Source organism: Excalfactoria chinensis, chromosome 15, assembly GCF_039878825.1.
Source record: "Excalfactoria chinensis isolate bCotChi1 chromosome 15, bCotChi1.hap2, whole genome shotgun sequence".
In the NCBI taxonomy this organism is placed as follows: Eukaryota; Metazoa; Chordata; class Aves; order Galliformes; family Phasianidae; genus Excalfactoria; species Excalfactoria chinensis.
Window position 1 is genome coordinate 8,998,792 of NC_092839.1, and position 16,719 is coordinate 9,015,510.

At 46.2% G+C, this 16,719-nt stretch overlaps 1 protein-coding gene and 1 non-coding gene across 10 annotated transcripts; both read right to left on the bottom strand.

Annotated features, from left to right (window-relative positions):
• Positions 1-157: 157 nt before the first annotated feature.
• TRNAE-CUC (transfer RNA glutamic acid (anticodon CUC)) lies at positions 158-229 on the bottom strand. The gene has a single exon. It is a non-coding gene; the product is annotated as a tRNA-Glu (tRNA).
• Positions 230-601: 372 nt separating this feature from the next.
• On the bottom strand, positions 602-15,999 carry TPD52L2 (TPD52 like 2). 9 transcript variants are annotated; one of them, XM_072349823.1, is made up of 10 exons: positions 15,858-15,999; positions 15,344-15,489; positions 14,135-14,283; positions 13,194-13,253; positions 11,629-11,688; positions 7,932-8,033; positions 4,483-4,509; positions 3,771-3,812; positions 2,537-2,585; positions 602-2,327 (listed from the first exon to the last, which is right to left on the bottom strand). In XM_072349823.1, the coding sequence occupies exons 1-10, from the start codon at positions 15,874-15,876 to the stop codon at positions 2,235-2,237; spliced, it is 747 nt and encodes a 248-aa protein (XP_072205924.1). In that variant the 5' UTR covers positions 15,877-15,999; the 3' UTR covers positions 602-2,234. The 9 variants fall into 9 exon arrangements, with proteins under 9 accessions (XP_072205924.1, XP_072205926.1, XP_072205925.1 ...); XM_072349825.1 differs by lacking the exon at positions 11,629-11,688; XM_072349824.1 differs by lacking the exon at positions 4,483-4,509.
• Positions 16,000-16,719: the final 720 nt, after the last annotated feature.

The following is a 16,719-nucleotide window of genomic DNA, read 5'->3' on the forward strand; positions in this document are numbered from 1 at the left end:
CGGGAGCGCGCGTGGGCGATGCGGGGCGCGCGCGGAGCGATCGCGGAACGGAGGGGACGGAGCGCGGGTCGCGCGGGGGCGCGCAGCTGGTCGCGCCCTATTGCGGGCAGGGGGCGAAAAGTGGAGGGAGATCCTGCGGGGAGGGGCAAAAGGCGGCTTCCCTGACCGGGAATCGAACCCGGGCCGCGGCGGTGAGAGCGCCGAATCCTAACCACTAGACCACCAGGGAGAGCTGTGGGTAAGCCGTACTGCATTTCCTCTAAGCCGCATACAGAGCCTGCCGGGCGCCGCTCGCAACGAGCCTCTCAGCTTTGCAGTTTGCTCTGCTGCTCCGTGGGACGCAACAACCCGCTCCGTGCAGCTCCAACCCTCTACGTGAAGCCTCTGCATGTCGTGCTCCCCTTTAAACCGCCTTGTGTGTCGGTGTGGGTGCTCCCCAACCCCTGCGAAGCAGCGCGGTTTCCTTCCTCATGTGGCCTCAGTGCCGTGCGATGAAACGAGCATCGGAGCATAAACGCTACTTCATGCATTGCTCGGTGGGATGCACGCACTTAAGGACAGAGTTCAGCACCGCGACCCAAAAGAAGACACAGACATTCACCCCGCTTTCTCCCAAAGGAATGCTTTATTGACAAGAATCCCTCAGAATCGATCTGTGAAGAGAAACAGTTCCAGACCCAAAACGCCAGCAGCGCCCTCCTCACACACTCTGCTCCTCACTTCGGAGGCCAGCTTCGGTCAGACGGGGCAAGGCTGGGAAATGCCATCACTCCACCTACTGCTAGCACTGCTGCCTGTACTCACACTGCTCAGGAGGGAGCGGGGCTGGGGGATGTGGGGATTCATCAGCAGAAAAGTGTCAAAACTTGCTTCTCTAAGGAAGGGTCGGGCAGCCCGGTCCCTTCGGGGTGATAAACCACTACAGCTACCAGGTATGTACATAGGCAAGCCTAAAGACCTGAATAAGTCCCGTTTGGCCTCTAAGGCACAGAATTGCTCACTCTAAGGTGTTGCTATTTGGAGGTACCTCGCCTAGAATAAGCTCAGGCCTCTTGTAAGACAACTCACAACGTTTCAGCTCCCGCAAGCAATGAAGTTGGGCATCAAAAGAGCAAACCATGAGCTCTGGGAACCGGTGAGCTCTGTGACTCTCTGCTGGTGTTGTAAACCAAGGTCGCAGTTACAGTCAGATATACCAGACGGAGAGGCCCACAGAGAGCAGTCCTTCCATATAGCACAGTACTGCTAGCGACAGCTCTGTCCTTTTTCAACCCAGCCTTCAGAGTCCTTTTCTTCCAAGAACAAAAGCTGAGAAGGGAGAAGCAAGTTTTATACACCTGGGCAACAGAGTGCACCACTGAAAGCTCACACAAAAACTGGCTCACAAGCATGCTGCTATTGTACGGTGCAAAACTCCAGTGCTCAATATCCAGCTTTATAACCCTTACAGTCTTCTCTATAGGAACAAAAAAACAAGTAAAGCGTAAGGTGATGTAAGGCTTGCAATTCAGTTTCAGAGTCCAAGGGAGCATTTCCCTCATATGATGCCAAAGCTTTTTTTGTTTTAGCTTTATTTCTTTACAGTTCATTGCATTTAAAAATAAAGATCTTAGTTCTGTTAAAGCTAGAGCATTAGTGTAACAACGAGGCAGCTGCTAAGTGAAGTTTCCCTCTTGGAAGCCCAGAAAAAAAAACAACAACTGTTTATCCCATTTAACAGACTGCTCCAGTGAGAACCAGAGGAAGCAGTAATAGGAGAAGAGAGACTGGGGAGTAGCTGCATGGCAAGCCCTGAACAGAGAACATAGCCAGAAGCTGAAGCTAAGATGCCCCTCCTCTTGGTTTCTCCTCTAACTGCCCTCCTCACACTGCACATGGCAACTGAACTGTTCCAAGAGACAACAGAAGCAGGAAAGAAAATGCTTTTTCCTACACACCGGTGGCGTTTCTGAGCTACTTTAGGGAAACTCCATCTTCAGTGCTCTCCCAAAAGGACAGCACAGTGATACAATTCATCTACAAACTTTAGTGTAAAATATTATCTGTGTACAAAACTTTGCATTCTCTTTATTTGACTTAGATCCAGCAGCAGTGTCTATGAATGAATGATGGATCTCTCCAGACTGGCTCTCAGCCCCTTCATGGATTTGCATGTTGTTGCTGTTGTGAAGATTTGGGAGGGAGGAGGTTTGCTCTTGGAGTCACGCACGGCTGTGCAACGCCACACTGCAGGCCTAGAAAGGAGCGTTGTCCTGTGGAGGTTTGTCTCCAGCTGAGGGGGACTGGAGGCCATCAGTGCTGTTTTCCCTGCTGCCCACCACTCTGGACTGAAAGGAGAGAATCTCTTTAGGATAACAAGAAACTAGTGTTGAGATTACCAAGCCAACCTCCCTCGTCAAGGTCAGCTACTACACAAAGACTGTGCATCTGAGAAGCCCTTTGCCTAAATACTAGTTTACAAGAAAAACACTACAGAAATTGAAATTTCTGCTTCGAGCTTCACACCATACATTCACAGGACAAAGCAGGTAGTTACCTTTATGGTCCCAACCCTGTCTTCAAATGACTTGAAGGTTGCAGAATTCCTTGAAGAAAGATGAAAACAATAATTAAAAAAAGAAAATCGAGACCAATTAGCTCTTAAGTAAAACAAAGCACAGCGTGCCTGGGCTCCCTGCCTCTTCCCATGCAATGCCAGAGCACCCACAACACTCGCAGCTCCTCACCCTTGGCACAAATGTCTCAAAAACCCCCATATACAAACTTGGAAGGAAAACATTTCTGCCATGTGCAGTCTTTTCAATTGCATAAGCTAAAAAGTTGAGGGCAAAAAGTCCCAGCTGGCTAAGGAATCAGTGCACAACACATAAAGAAACTAGTCCTTAGTCCTTCAACTAAAAACATGCTTTCTTAATTAATGGAAATGAAAAGCTGAATAGGGTTTCATTTTCCCACCTTGCATCCTGCTGGCAGCAAGGGGAAAGGGCCACATGCTTGAGCTCATGGGCAACTCTGTTACTGTAAGTGTAGTCATAACATCAGGACCCACACATAAAAATCAGCAAAGAAAGCCATATCAGTTGTTTGGTGCTGGCAGGTGGCTTTGCTAGTGAATGTTTCCAGGGGAGGGCTGAGCAGAGCGCTCTGCTGGGCTGTATGGCATGCAGAGCCTTCTCCCAGAGCAGACTGCATAAGCACCACCAGCTGGGTGACGACAAGCCTCATCTCAGGTATTTTCATCCAGATCAGCACTTTACATCCGTGCTCACAAAATAACATCTGTTGATCGGGAATGAGGATGAACAGAGAGAAGGTTTCCGTGGGTCTCATCCAGCTCTGGTGATTGCTTCTTTTAAAGGATCACCACCTAATGCATCACAAAGGCACTCTGAGAAGGGCACATAGCTCCCAAGGTGGAGACAGAAGCCTTCAGTTAGGATTCAGTATTAGCAATGGCTGTGCTGTAAATGGCAAGAAAAGGGCTGTAATCCTTCCCTTCCTGAGACCTCTGAAAGCTGCAAACTTCAATTAGACTTTGATACACCTGCAACACTGCACTTAGTCCAAAAACAACGCAGGTGCTAACAGCCATAAAGGGAGATGGAGGGGAAAACAAAAAGCCCTGAATTAGTTAAACTGCAGGACAGAGTTACCCCATAATCCCAGCAGTGAAGCACTCACACAAATCAGAACAAAAAAAGCCAACAACAGCAGTCATCTGTCATCTCCCACCAACCCCACTGAGGAAACACGGGTGTTTGTGACATTACCTCATTGCTGGCATACTTATCGAGTGGCGAATGGAGTAACTGCTGCTCGGAAGCATTCAGAATGAGGAGGAAAAGGTTAAATGACAGTTTTAAACACACGCCACGCACGAGCAGCACGCCCTTAGTCCCATCCATACACAGGTTGCTGAGGACAAGCACAGAGCTAAAATCCCTCTTTCTTCCCCTCCTTGACAATGAGATATTTAGAGAAGGGTTTTCCAGCTATGCCCAGGATATGCGGGGTCAGGTGCCAGTGATCAACAGCAAAAACTGAAAGCAGCGGCAACCCCAACAGGACAAAAAGACGCACAACTGGCTTGTCTGTATGGAGCTACTCAGATGAGTGGGTTTTGACTAGTGATGGTTTCTGCCAACCAGCTGTCCCAATACAAAGCTGACAAAGACTGGAAAAGCACGCAGTAAGTGCTGCCAAAAGGTATGCTGAGTATAAAAGGTATGCTATCAAACCAGTACGTTGTTAGAAGTTGCTTAGGGTTTAAGAGCCTTCTATAGCTGCAGCTGTACCATATGGCAAGCACTGCAAATCGCAACCATGATACCAAAGGAAATTGCCAGGCACTGGACTGAGCTTGGTTTCTCAATCCATGTCAAAAGCATAAGCACGGCTTAAATTATCAGCTTCCCCTTTAACGCCTGCAAGGACTTGGCACAGATACATCTGCTCTGAGAGCAACCTTGGAGAATATCTTACCTAAAGGAATGCGAGAAGGGGTGAGCCCTGAGAGAAGCCATTGGCAGCAAAAAGAGAAAAGGGAAGCAACAGTTAAGCACTTGTGCAGGTCTGAATGCTAAATGCAAGGCAGCTGAGCAGGGACACAGTCGCAGGATCACGGGACAGTAAAAGTCATCTCCCTAAGAGGAAGGCTCTCAAAATCAATTAGAGAAGCAAGTGAAAAAAAAACCAATTGCTTTTCACTAACTCAACCCAGACTAGGTGCTTTTCCAGATGACGATAACGGCACCTAATCACACTTACCCACCCACTGCTTTCACTTGAATTTTTTTATAGCCTGTTTTCCTAAGCTAAGGCTTTTACCAAGCGCTGGCTGATTTGATAATAACGTTTCCTTCCCCTCTGAGCTGTGCCACAAGGACAGCAGGGCCAGGCTTTCTGGCTGAGACCTTCTGTAACAGCAGCCTGCACCGGGTGCCTGCGTGTTACCTTGCCAAGGCTGCAGATCTCAGAGTTACAGCTCAGAGAACAAACAGATCTCGACGTAATAAAGATAAGAGTGTCTGGATAAAAGGTATCGTGCATATTCAATGCACACACGCACATTTTTAAAGTGAATTATTTGCCACCACATTACTAGTTTCCACATCCGATTTTGCAGAGCAGCACTGTCTCAGTCTGACGTTACAGACTAAGCTCTCCTGCTGCTACTACTGGGATGTTTTGAAGAGGCTTCTCCTTCTAGCAGCAGCATTTTGTTCTACTTAAATATCATTTTCGTCCCTGCAGCTGGAAGCAGTTGCAGCAAGTTGGATGTGAAGTGCTTGGCAAAGAGCACAAGGCCTTTTCCTTCCAGCCAGAGCAACAACATTAGGCTTTGGGATCTCATTTCCCCTGTAACCAAGTTGGCCCTTTGGCAACACAGACTCCTTGAGATGCTGCCTGTGCGTGTGAAATAAATTAAACTTCCTACTTGCTCTTTGTTAAAGGAGAAGAACGCAGATAACACGGCCATGCAGCATGCTGCCCTGCATGCAATGCCACAAGCACTGCTAGACCCGGAGACATCTTGGCAGTAACCATTTTTCCTCCAATCATTAGGATTTAAAAGCCCTGTAAATTCAGGAGTTTGGGGGCTCCATCTTACAATAAATGTGCTTGTAGTATTATAGGCAGTAGCGAACTCAATCAGCCACCACAAAACGTGCTGGGAGACAAAAGCACAAAGCAAGCTATTATCTGACAAAGAGAAAACACCTTCCATTTGCAGTGTACTGGGGTCAGTAAGATGCAGGAACAGAGCACCTAAAAGCCAATTTACTTTTCAAATGGAAGCAGAGATAACAGAAAGAGCTGAATTTGTCAGGACTAAGAGAAATCCCACCCATTAACTAAGCTGTTTTCTTTACACGTACCAACCTAACAGAGCAACAGCACTAATAAGTGCATTTAGTGGATGGTTATTACGTTAACTTCATGATCTCTCCTTGCGATTATAACAGCCTTAATGTTTAGAAGTATTTTGACCAGAATTCAGCAACTCTAAAGATTTAACCCAGGGCCGTGTTACTGCATTTCACACCATTTCAGCCCACTCATTTCTAATGGAATTATGACTACGCCCTCTGCATATCTAAGGAGATTGCTCATTTATCACACCTTCCTTGCATTTATCAACCGGTGAAGGCTGACTAAACAAGGAAATCCCTTCTGTTATCTCAACACTTCCAGTGCTGGAAAATAAACCTCCGTTACGTGTCAATTTGTAGTGGAAAGGGAAAAAGCAAGTACAGTAACTGAGGCTGCAGTGTTGGCTGTGAGACCTGGAACAGAGATTCTTGGAACACAAAGACCATCCCCCAGCAATCAGAGAAGGGATCACAGCAATACAAAAGACATCACACTGGAAGCTCTCATTGCATATCAAAACCATGTACAGTTTCACCTGGCTGGGGTAGAAAAGGAGCCAGTTCCTGCAGAAGCTTACACTCAGAGTTCAACTTTGTTCAGAAATACAGATATCAAGGTTTGAATACAGCAGAGAGAATTTATCATTACTGTGTTCCCCATAGGGCCACATATACCAAGCAAATCCTCCTGAAATTAATTTGGCAGGGATAGCCTCAAGTTAAAAGACAAAAGCTGCCTCTGTTTCTTCATACATCACCCAAATTATTATCTATAAAAGGAATACATGTTTTGAAATCGATGACTAATGCTGAGCAATGCCACGGCTGCAATGGCCTGATGTGTGAGCAGTGGGCCAGGCCAGCACACACCAGCAGCACTCCCACTGTGACTGCGTCAGCCCACCTCCAGGACTAAGTTCCACTCCTCTCTCCACCGTGCATCTCTCCCTCCATCAGCTGGCCCAACCATTTGTGTAGCCATTGGCACACATTGCACTCGTTCTGCCAGTGAAGAGATGCCATGCTGACAACATTGGTCCTGAGCATCTTCTGGTGCTAATGCTGGTACAGTTCTCATTACTTTGCCACAAGAGCCAGACCAGACTGCAGAATTTGGAAGTTTACTTCACCGTGACCATCTTAGGAAGAGCTATTACCACACTGTAACATCTTGCATCAATGATGTCACAAATGATTATACATAAATCTTCCCATAAAGGAGGCAGTTTCCAGGACATAAAAATTAACCCTTGAATACTGGAAGGAGAAGGAAGTCAGCTAGTCCTCTGCCAAATTCAGACAAGTAAGATGCTGAAAACATTCAACCAACATTACCCTCCAGGAACACAGTAAATGACTCAGTGGGCAGAGATCTAGAACAAAACAACACTATGTGATCAGAGGCCAACAAGTTCTTACCACTTGGGTAATCCCAGCCACAGTGGAATAGGAAACTCCCTACAAAGAACAACAACTACCAATTCAGTCCAGACTTATCATATCTTCTGCATCAGATCATGTCTTCCTAACCACATGACATAACCACGCTCAGAAGGCATGCTGCTCTTCTTCCTAGAAAGCTGACACGTAGGGTTTGGAATTGCAGGATAAGCAGCATCCAGACTTTGTTTTAGAGCACATAAGAACGATCCTGTTCTAATCTTAAGCTGTAACACTGAGAAAACACACCTCCATCATACAGAAATGAATGGAAAAAGCAAACTTTAATATTAGTTTCTTATGCATGGTGAAAAAGCTGCAGTGAAACTATAACAGTAAAAGAGGGAAGGGAGCTAAGAACGTTCTGCTGGTTCTGCTGAGTGGAATCACGTTGTTAAATGCCTTGGAATGGGTTAAAGACTGGATGGGGGGTAACAAATAAGTGTTTAATCTGTTCTGAACAATGATGTGCAGGGCCACACATAAGAAGGTAGTCCATCAACAGCAGAGTGCTGCCAACTGAGCAGAAAAAATGGAAAAAATCCTAGTTATTGTTTAAAGCCTCATTACTGTTTGAAACCGAGATCAAAGCACCAGAGCACAAAACAGAAACCTCACCTCATGTCCCCAAGTTTCCTGCTGATAACAGAACCTACATTGGAAAGGGCTGCTGAAGTCTTCTGTCCTGCTTGAGAAAGGGTTTCTTGAGTCTTCTTATAACTAAGCGAAGAAAAGAAACAACATCCAGTAAGCTGAACTAGCAGGGTTAGGATCTGAAAATGGAAAGCATCCCCCAGTTTTAAAAAGGAGCCCACATTAAAGGAAAGAAGCTAGGTTAGTGAGCTGTACTAACTTCACTGAAAGAGCCCCCTCCAGTCTTACATGTATCAGTCTTGAAGTTATAAGAAAGCAACAAGTGCAGGATGAGCCTTTCCATGCACTCACTTCAGTTTCGTTACCATCTTGAACACGCAATCTTAAATTTGACAAATAATTGCAAAAAAAAAAAAAAGAAAAAGAAAAGCCAATTTTCCACATGGCAACTCTAATGCTATAGCGCTGTAACTTATTTGCTCTGTTAATATATTTTGGACACTGAGAACATTAAGCGTAGGAATCCATTCTATGATATGCTTGGAGCCCTGAAGAAGCAAGTAATAGGTTGTGGTGTCAGGGTATGGAGGACAGAAGCAAGACTAAGATCACTGCACAAAAAAAGAAACGCAAGAATCAGCATAACCTCTATAACCACAGTTTAGAATTAAATTGGTAGAGAAGTTTCCCATCAGTTACCATTAACCACAGTAAATAAGTCTGACATCTTGCATTTATCAGCTGATTACATTTGAGTTTATACAAGCGCTGAAGAAGTCAGACACTTGAGAACCTTTGTTTCCATCAAATGAGACATGTTATAGGAACAAAAGTTCTTCAAGTCATTTTCTTTAACTGATTCACCCTAAGCTATTCCACAGCAGGAGATTAACATCCACATTTAGGGCTTATAAGACTCAGTCTTAAAAACAAGTTTTCTTTTCCTAAACATACAAGCTTGAGATTACTTTTTTGCCCAACTACATTGAGCAGAAGGACATTTATAAAGAGAGCAGAATAGAATATCCCAAGTTGGATAGGACCTATGAGGATCATTAAGTTCAGCTCCTGGACTCACCTTAGCACCCCACTGTTCCCATCTCTGAGCTCCAAGGCCTGAAGCCCCACAGTGACAGCTGTATCTACTTCTCATTTGCTCCAAACAAAACAGTGGGAGGCAGCACTACAACACCTGAACTAGATTCAAGCAATGCCAACTACAACACGTTTGTTTCTTTTGCTTTCTGGTTTTGTTCAAGACCACCGACACACGTTTCTGAATGTACTCCCTATTGCAATAGCTGGACATGAATCCTAGGGACAAAGCTTCTTCAGAAGAGGAGCATGTCAGCCCTCCCCTTTTGCAGTCTGGCTCCCTAAGCTCTGTCACTTACAGCTGTCTAACAGAGACATGGAAGGCCTTGTGCTCAATAAAACAGCCACGCTTACTGCACTGCTTGGCATCCAGGGAACCAATCTGGCTCAAATAGATGCTTGGAAGGAAAAATAAGTAAATAAAGATAGCAGACATCAGTCCTGCTGATCCAGATCCAGACAATCTAGTCCTGCAACCACAGCTCCTACACACACGTTCACACTTCACCACTGCAACACACGAGGCGCAGCCAGGAAAGTGCAGCAGAGATGAGAAACTCCTTAACCCAGAACTGCCAGCAGGCAGACATGTGGAATTGGGTCTGTAACAAGCAGGGACCAGGTTACAAAAGCTTTCAGTGCAACTGAACTGCACCCAGTTCTGACCCAGAAGTGACAACTACCCTCCTGCAAGTGCCATAGCTAGGTATACCACCTGTATAAACTCAGACACTCACTTCCTTCCCTCAGTGCTACCATAAAACATGCTGGAATAACCCAGATGTGGGAGCAGTTAAGGATGAGCTCTGATGAACACCTCTCTATACCAACAGGCAACTGGCTGCAGGAGAAGCTGCAGGAAAGGTCTCTGCCCTGAGGTATTCATCCTGTGGTACTCCAACACTTCACTGCATCTCTCTACTATAAACTCTACCAGGAAGAGCCAGACACGAATCCTCAAATCCTTCTTCATCTCTAATACCAGCCTCTTCTCCAGCAATCACTATTTGTACCAATTAAGCCACCTTGTACCCCACAGTTACCACAAAACCAAAGCTACAGACAGGGCTGACTTTCTGTCTTTGCCCTACTGAACACAGAGGGCAAGTCAAGCTCCAAGGCCAGAGCAGCAGCCACCAGGAAATTCAGCAGAGCACAAAAGCACATTAAGGTCCTGGGGTCAGTCAGGATGCTTGTAAGTTATTATTGTAGAGAAACTCCAAAACAACAGGAAAGAGGATTCATTCACACAACAAACCCAAACCACACAATTGAAAACCTCTTATTTGGCTGTCTCGAACTTGGCTCCTAGCATTTACTGAGCTTTTGGGAAAGGAAGTAGAAACCCTGCTCAGTTTCTAAAATGCTGCTGGAATTCTACATTTCAAGCCCACTGGTCTCTCCCATTTAATTGGCATCTACCTTGTTAGCATGAATTGCACTGCTGTCTAGTGCCAAGGCAAGCAGGAAAGCTGGCATGCCACGGCTCTTCAGGCCTTGAGCACACTCCAGAAGCCCGCTTCCGCCATATACTTCTGGTGCTTATTGAGTGCAAGGAAACAGATATACTGAGAAGTTTTCTATTCCAGCAGGCACACCCAGAGAGGAACTCTGATTAAACACCACTGCAGTCAGTCACACTGTTGGCGAGCGTAAACACGAGTCACTCTATTTAGCAAGTAAAATAGTGACTATTTACACTTTCTTAATCTAGAAAACATTCACGGAACATTGAAAAAGGAACCTGCGTACATAAGGAGTGTCAAAAAACACAACTTTCACCCATACTCATCTTTCACCTGTCTTATGAAGAAAACCCTCAGTTCGCAAACACTGAAAGCAAGAGGCCAGCCTCAAAGGTCTGAGTTTCATACCTACTCCAGAGAACAGAAATATCCTGCTTACTGAAGACCCACCTTACTATGGTTAAATTAGTTCAAAAAGCAGCAACACAACTGGCTGCTTCCACTGCACTACTGCAAAGGATTTCCCCTATATACAATGCCATAGATGTAATGAGATGGATGAAGGCCAACGTCTGTAATATGCTTCTGTAATTCAGCCCAGATGAGAGTTTAATTCCAGATACTTAATAAAAACATAGCTAAAAGACTTTTGCAGCCAATGAATGCAGTACAACAGCTGCGAGGTTTAAGCTGTTCACATCCGTTTGAAGCCTTAAAATGTCAGAACAGCTGCCTTGGACACTAAAGCTTCATTTGTCCTCATCAGGTACCAGAGCTAAAAGAAGAGCTCTTGCTCCCCACAAAGCGTGCTGAGGGGTGACAAGAAGAGATCAGTCTGACTATTGCACAGCTCATCAGTTGAAGTTACAAAAGCTGGCATGCAGCTCGGGTACCCAGTGGCTTCAGCCAGTTCTCCGAAAGCAGGCAGCTGTTTGAAGAGCATCACTTGGACCACAGTGAAATCATTCAAAGACTGACCTGAAAAAAACACGCCCTCTTCTCAGAATAGATTTTTATTAGGTTAAAGAAGTGAAAGCTAGAAGAAAGAAATGCTTAAATAGTTGTAATGAAAGGAGAGGACTGTGAGCAGGGGCACAGAACATTAGTGGTAGCAGACTGTCATGAAAGCATTTGTTATTGCTGAAGGTTAAAACACTCACGCTTCTGATTGAGTTAATTTTTCATTCCAGTCCTCCAGAGTGCTGCTGGCTGAAAGATATCTACAAACACAATGGGGGTTAGATACAGTGCCAAGATTCATGACTGATGCTTCTTCTGACTGCTGTCTTTCTGACACTTTCCACATTAGTGTCCCTTTACACTTACAGCATTGCAGGTTTCATTTCTCTGATAACAGCTTTCCCCCTTCTCTGTTACAGACAGAAGAAAAGGAGCTGTTGTTTCAGAGGCAGGAAGACACCCAAGCTCTGCTTTCTTTCTTATCCAAACACACTGTGCACAAGGAAAGTCTGCAGTTTAGAAGGCGTTGGGAACTGAAAGACTTCAGAATCTTCTGCTCCCTTCATAAAACAGCACAGCAGCCAAACACCAAAAGTTAAAAGCACACAACAGTGAATTGAGCACCGTGCCAAAAAATCTGACTGCCATCCCCAGAGCTGTGTTTTACCTGTACAGTACGAACTGGACAAACTGTTAAACTGCACTTCACTCTCTTATCTTTAGAAACCACACTTCTTATACACAACACAGTATCTTCGGAGTTGTGAGAATTTACACTGGATGTCCAGGCAAAGTTAAGAGCATAAGAGTATAATTTTAAGAGTATAAAAGCATCTGCTACCAGCTTTGACAACATGCAGAAGTGCTCAGAGGACATACATTGCAGGCACTTCCTGTCAACCCAGGAAAATAACGTGCTTAGTCAGATCAGAACTGCTGACGGGAAGCTTCTAACTCACATTCTCTCTTAGCTAAATAATCACTTTCTTAAGCACAAAATGCAGAATTGAGAGAATCCCCAGCACAGAAAACATTCAAGGTCTCCTTTATGTTCAGCTATGTAAGAATCAAAGTGACTTGTGACTAATGAAGAGAAGTCTAACATGACTAAAGAGTATGTTCTAAAGACAAAAGCAAGCAGCAGCACTTAGCACCTGCTTGTATATATTGTAAAGACTAACATTCATTTGACAGCATTCAGAAAGGTTCACATAATCGTCAGAGTCACAGTATGGTAGCTTTCAAAGCCTACTGTACATATTTGCATGTGCAAAGCCCCTATTTTCAGCTACGGGCAAATGTCTTCAGGCATCATATTTCCACTGTGGGCAAACAGGTAATATTCAAACTGATTCCTACCACATCTGATGAGAAAAGAAATAGTTTCACAGTCAAGACAGAAGTTCACTAACAAGACACCTAATTACAACAGATTAGTCTAACAGTGACCAGTTAAAGTGAAGCTGTGTTTGATTTCTTACATTATTTTTTTAATCACATGTGGTTTGGTAACTGATTGGAATTTTTCTTCAGCAATGGCAAGACTATAAGAAAGATGATAGCAGTAACTTTTACTCATCCCCACTGCAACTGAGGAGTGCTTATAGCTGGATGTCAGGCATGCTGCTAAGAACAGTCCTGACTGTAGCTTTGCTATGCCTCCAGCTCCCAATCAACCCCTGATGCCTGTGAGAACAAGGAGCAGCACAAATGGGGAATGCAGCAAGGAGCACGAAGGTGTTGCTGAGGAGCCCGAGGCACTCACAAGTCAGACTGTGTCACTTTGTCATTCCACTCTCCAAGTTTCTCAGATGTTCTCACATAACTAGAAACAGAAAGTGTTAATGAATATAACTTATAATATTCATTTCTAGAAGACAACGACACATTTCAGTTACAAAGGAGTAACAGAAATTGAACGGGGGACAGGAGGGAAGATGAGGAAAAGAACGAGCAGTGAAACGAAGAGCTCAAAGACCCACCCTGCAGATGTAATGTCAGTAACTCCAAATTCCATTTAAGTTGAACGTGACTTTTTAGACTGAATTATATCCCTCTGGGTACCCAAGGGCCCTTTACATTTGGCAGCTGTGCTCAGATTTACCCCAACTCTCCTTTTGACACTGTCCAACAGTGCAGCAACCATACACTTCGTACCTGTGTAGTTTTCATTTCAAACCTTCTTTAGGCACAGATATCTCTGCATATGGCATTCCTAGCACACTAATGCTACAGACTTTTTTCCTAGGAAGTGCAGGCTTTTTAATTCGAGGTACACAGCCCAGGAAACAGTTTCTGAACTAACATACAGCTAACATTCTCAACTAACACTATGCATTACTAAGTGAACTCGGGCATTTTTTGCATTTCTCTTTGAGCTTTAGCTCAGATTGAGGAAGCAGCAAGTCTGTTTCTCAAAGAAATGGGCAGAAACAGACAAAATGAACTGTTAAGTAGTGATCAAGGTCTTTAACATTGAGCAACAGAGCATCCAGCAACGATGCATTCATACCACTGATACGAAAGTTGTTTATGCTGACACACGAGATCCATTCAATTCATTGCATTTTAGAAACATCTTTTACTCTACGTACTTATCAGAGCAAAACCCTGCAGCCAGTTGGAAAAGCTCTGGAACATGCTGCAGGGAAATTAACTGCTACAGTCACTTTGTCATGTGAAACACGCATCAGAAGCAACACTTACGCGTTGGAGACTTGCACATCATGCCAGCTCTTAGACAGGTTTTGCTTCAACCCATCCAAGGGAGTCAAACCTAGCTTCCTCTTCAGCTCTCCACAGTGCCTCTCCTTAGCAGCCAGAACTTGTCTGAGAGTACCAATTTCTTCCTCCACCTTAGAAAGAGACAGATACGTATCTCAATACCACGGTTTGCTAAGATCCTGGGAATTAAGCCAACTTTCTACCTTCCCAAAAACATTAATGAGAATGTAAAGAATTGGAAGGAACTTCAGGTGCAAACAACGATTCAACTAAACATGGATGGTGTTGGAACAGTAGGCCCATGGCTCAGATTTCAGCTAGGAAAACATATAAGAAGCCCTTGTAGCGGTGTTTTAATGGCACTAAAAGAACTCATTCCTCACACTGTAATTTCAACAGTAGACCCATCTGAAAAAAAATAAGTCAATTACCAAATGCTCTTTTAGCTAAGGTTTCAATCTTATGATTGTTTTCCTCCGCTGTCATTAGAACAAAGAGCTCAGAGATCTTTCCTACAAGATTTTCAGAATACTCTGGAGTGGTTTCAGGGCAAAGAGAATTCATCCCTACTTCTTAATTAATCACAGTTTACCAAGACCTGAACGGCCACTCAGAACAGCAAAATCCTCCCTTGCTAAAACATGCAAGTGAGAGAAGCAGCGTGAGATGATCAAGTGTAAGAAAGAACAATCAGCACTACCATCAGCTACATTGCACATACAAATTATGAACTGAGCTTTAAAACCCAGAGGGAGCCTAAATTGGAGATATGACATTACAAGCTCTCAGCTTTGGAAAAGCATAACGGGAGCTAAAAGAGCTGCCTAAGAAATGTGATAAATATTTAAGAGAAAAGGCCGATGATGAAAGCACATTAAGCACCCCCATTGTTTCAGCTTCCTAAGGAGAAAGGAGTCATGTTTGCATACAGCTCACCTAAAGTGGTGTTTTCCTGCTTAGAGCAGAGCTAAAAGCCTTGATTAAGCCACTTATTTCTTCAGGGCTCCACATTAAACAGTCCTGTGGCTGAGCAGGCAATACCACACGTGGTCTGAAATACCCGCCAGCTTCATGCATTTTAACAAAGAACGCAGAGATCCCCATGTAACACCACCATAAGAAACTGCCCACACTCCGCAGTGCGTTTCCCCCCCCATCAGGGCAGCACCCCGCATTCAGGTGCGGTTTTACCTTGGCGATCTCAGCCCTCAGCTCCTCCTCCTCGGCAGCAGTCAGTCCCTCGGCCGCTGCCGTCCTCGCTGCAGCCGCGCTGTCCACAGGAACGTCCATCATGGCATCCGACAGCAGACCTTTGTTGGGAGAGTTCAGGCTGATATCTGTCACAGACGAGAAGCACAGAGCAGATAACAGCGAGCAGCCAACAAACGAAACGCGATATGCAAAACCTGGAGGAGGGAAAGGTGAAGAAAAGGACCCTCTGCTCGCAGCAAAAAAAAAAAAAAAGGAACAGAAACAGCCGAATTTCCCGAAATTGAACAGAAAATAGCGGTTATCGCACAGCGACGGCCTGACGGAGGGGAACAGCCGGCCCTGAGCACCCGCCCGGGGGGCCTCACAGCCGGGGCCTCACAGCCTGCCCCTCACAAAGCTCCCCCCTCACAAAGCTCCCCGGGGCTTCCCCTGTTCTCCGATTAGCCCCCGACCCTCCCCGTGTCCCCCCATCCCGAAGCGCGGCCGCCCCTACCCTGATTCGCGCTCTCCATGGCGTCGCACCGGAGCCGTTCAGCCACCGCCTCCACCCCTGTGACGCGATCACCCCGCGACGCCCGCCCTCTTCCGGGAGATGCGCGGAGAGATGACGTCACGCGCCGCGTCACTATGGCAACAGCGCCACGTTCCTCCCTCCCCGCCTTTCCCCGGCCTCCGCCTTCCGCCAGCGGAAACGGCGGCGGGTGACGTCAACGAGAAGGAGGTGACATGGCGTCATGGGGGCGGAGGGCTCGGCGCTGAGGTGCTGTGCGGGCGGCTGGAGGGAAGGGGGCAGCAGCGGCACGGCCTTGGTATGGCGTGGCATTGGCCTGGTGCGGCCCGGCCCGCAGCCCAGAGGCCCGGCTCTGCTCGGGGATGTTCTCACTGCCCTGAGCAGCTGCTCCGTGCCCAGCTCTCTCTAGTGCAGAACCTGCCCTTAACTCCCACCCGAGCTCCTCTGGCTCCACGCCATTCCCTCGGGCCCTGCCACTGTCACAGAGAGCAGAGCTCCGTGCTGCCCCTCTGCTCCCCGTGAGGAGCTCTACTGCCCCTCAGCCCCCTGTGAGCCAAATAAACCCAGGGGCCGCATCCCTGGATGCGTCTCAACCCCAACATGGGGGTTTCTGCAGGGAGGTGCCCACCTGCTGTGAGCAGCTCTGAAATAGGGAAGCGATGACGGGGACAGCAGGCGGCCAGCACTCCTTGCAGCCCACAGCTCTTTGCCTTCTGCTTTCATTGGCTGTGCGGCTGAAGGGGCTGCTGGTGGGTTTGGAGCCAAAACGCCTCAGCAGTGACAGTGTGGGTGCTGGCCTCATTTGGGGAAGCCCTCAGCCATGTACCAGAGAAGCCCTGGGTAG

Bases quoted from the DNA above. Each gene is read 5' to 3' on its own strand.
- TPD52L2 (XM_072349823.1), bottom strand. The intron at 2,586-3,770 runs GTAATGTCACAA...TCTTTCTTCAAG, and splicing joins ATAAGTATGCCAGCAATGAG to GAATTCTGCAACCTTCAAGT. The intron at 2,328-2,536 runs GTAACTACCTGC...CTCTCCTTTCAG, and splicing joins ACAGGGTTGGGACCATAAAG to TCCAGAGTGGTGGGCAGCAG.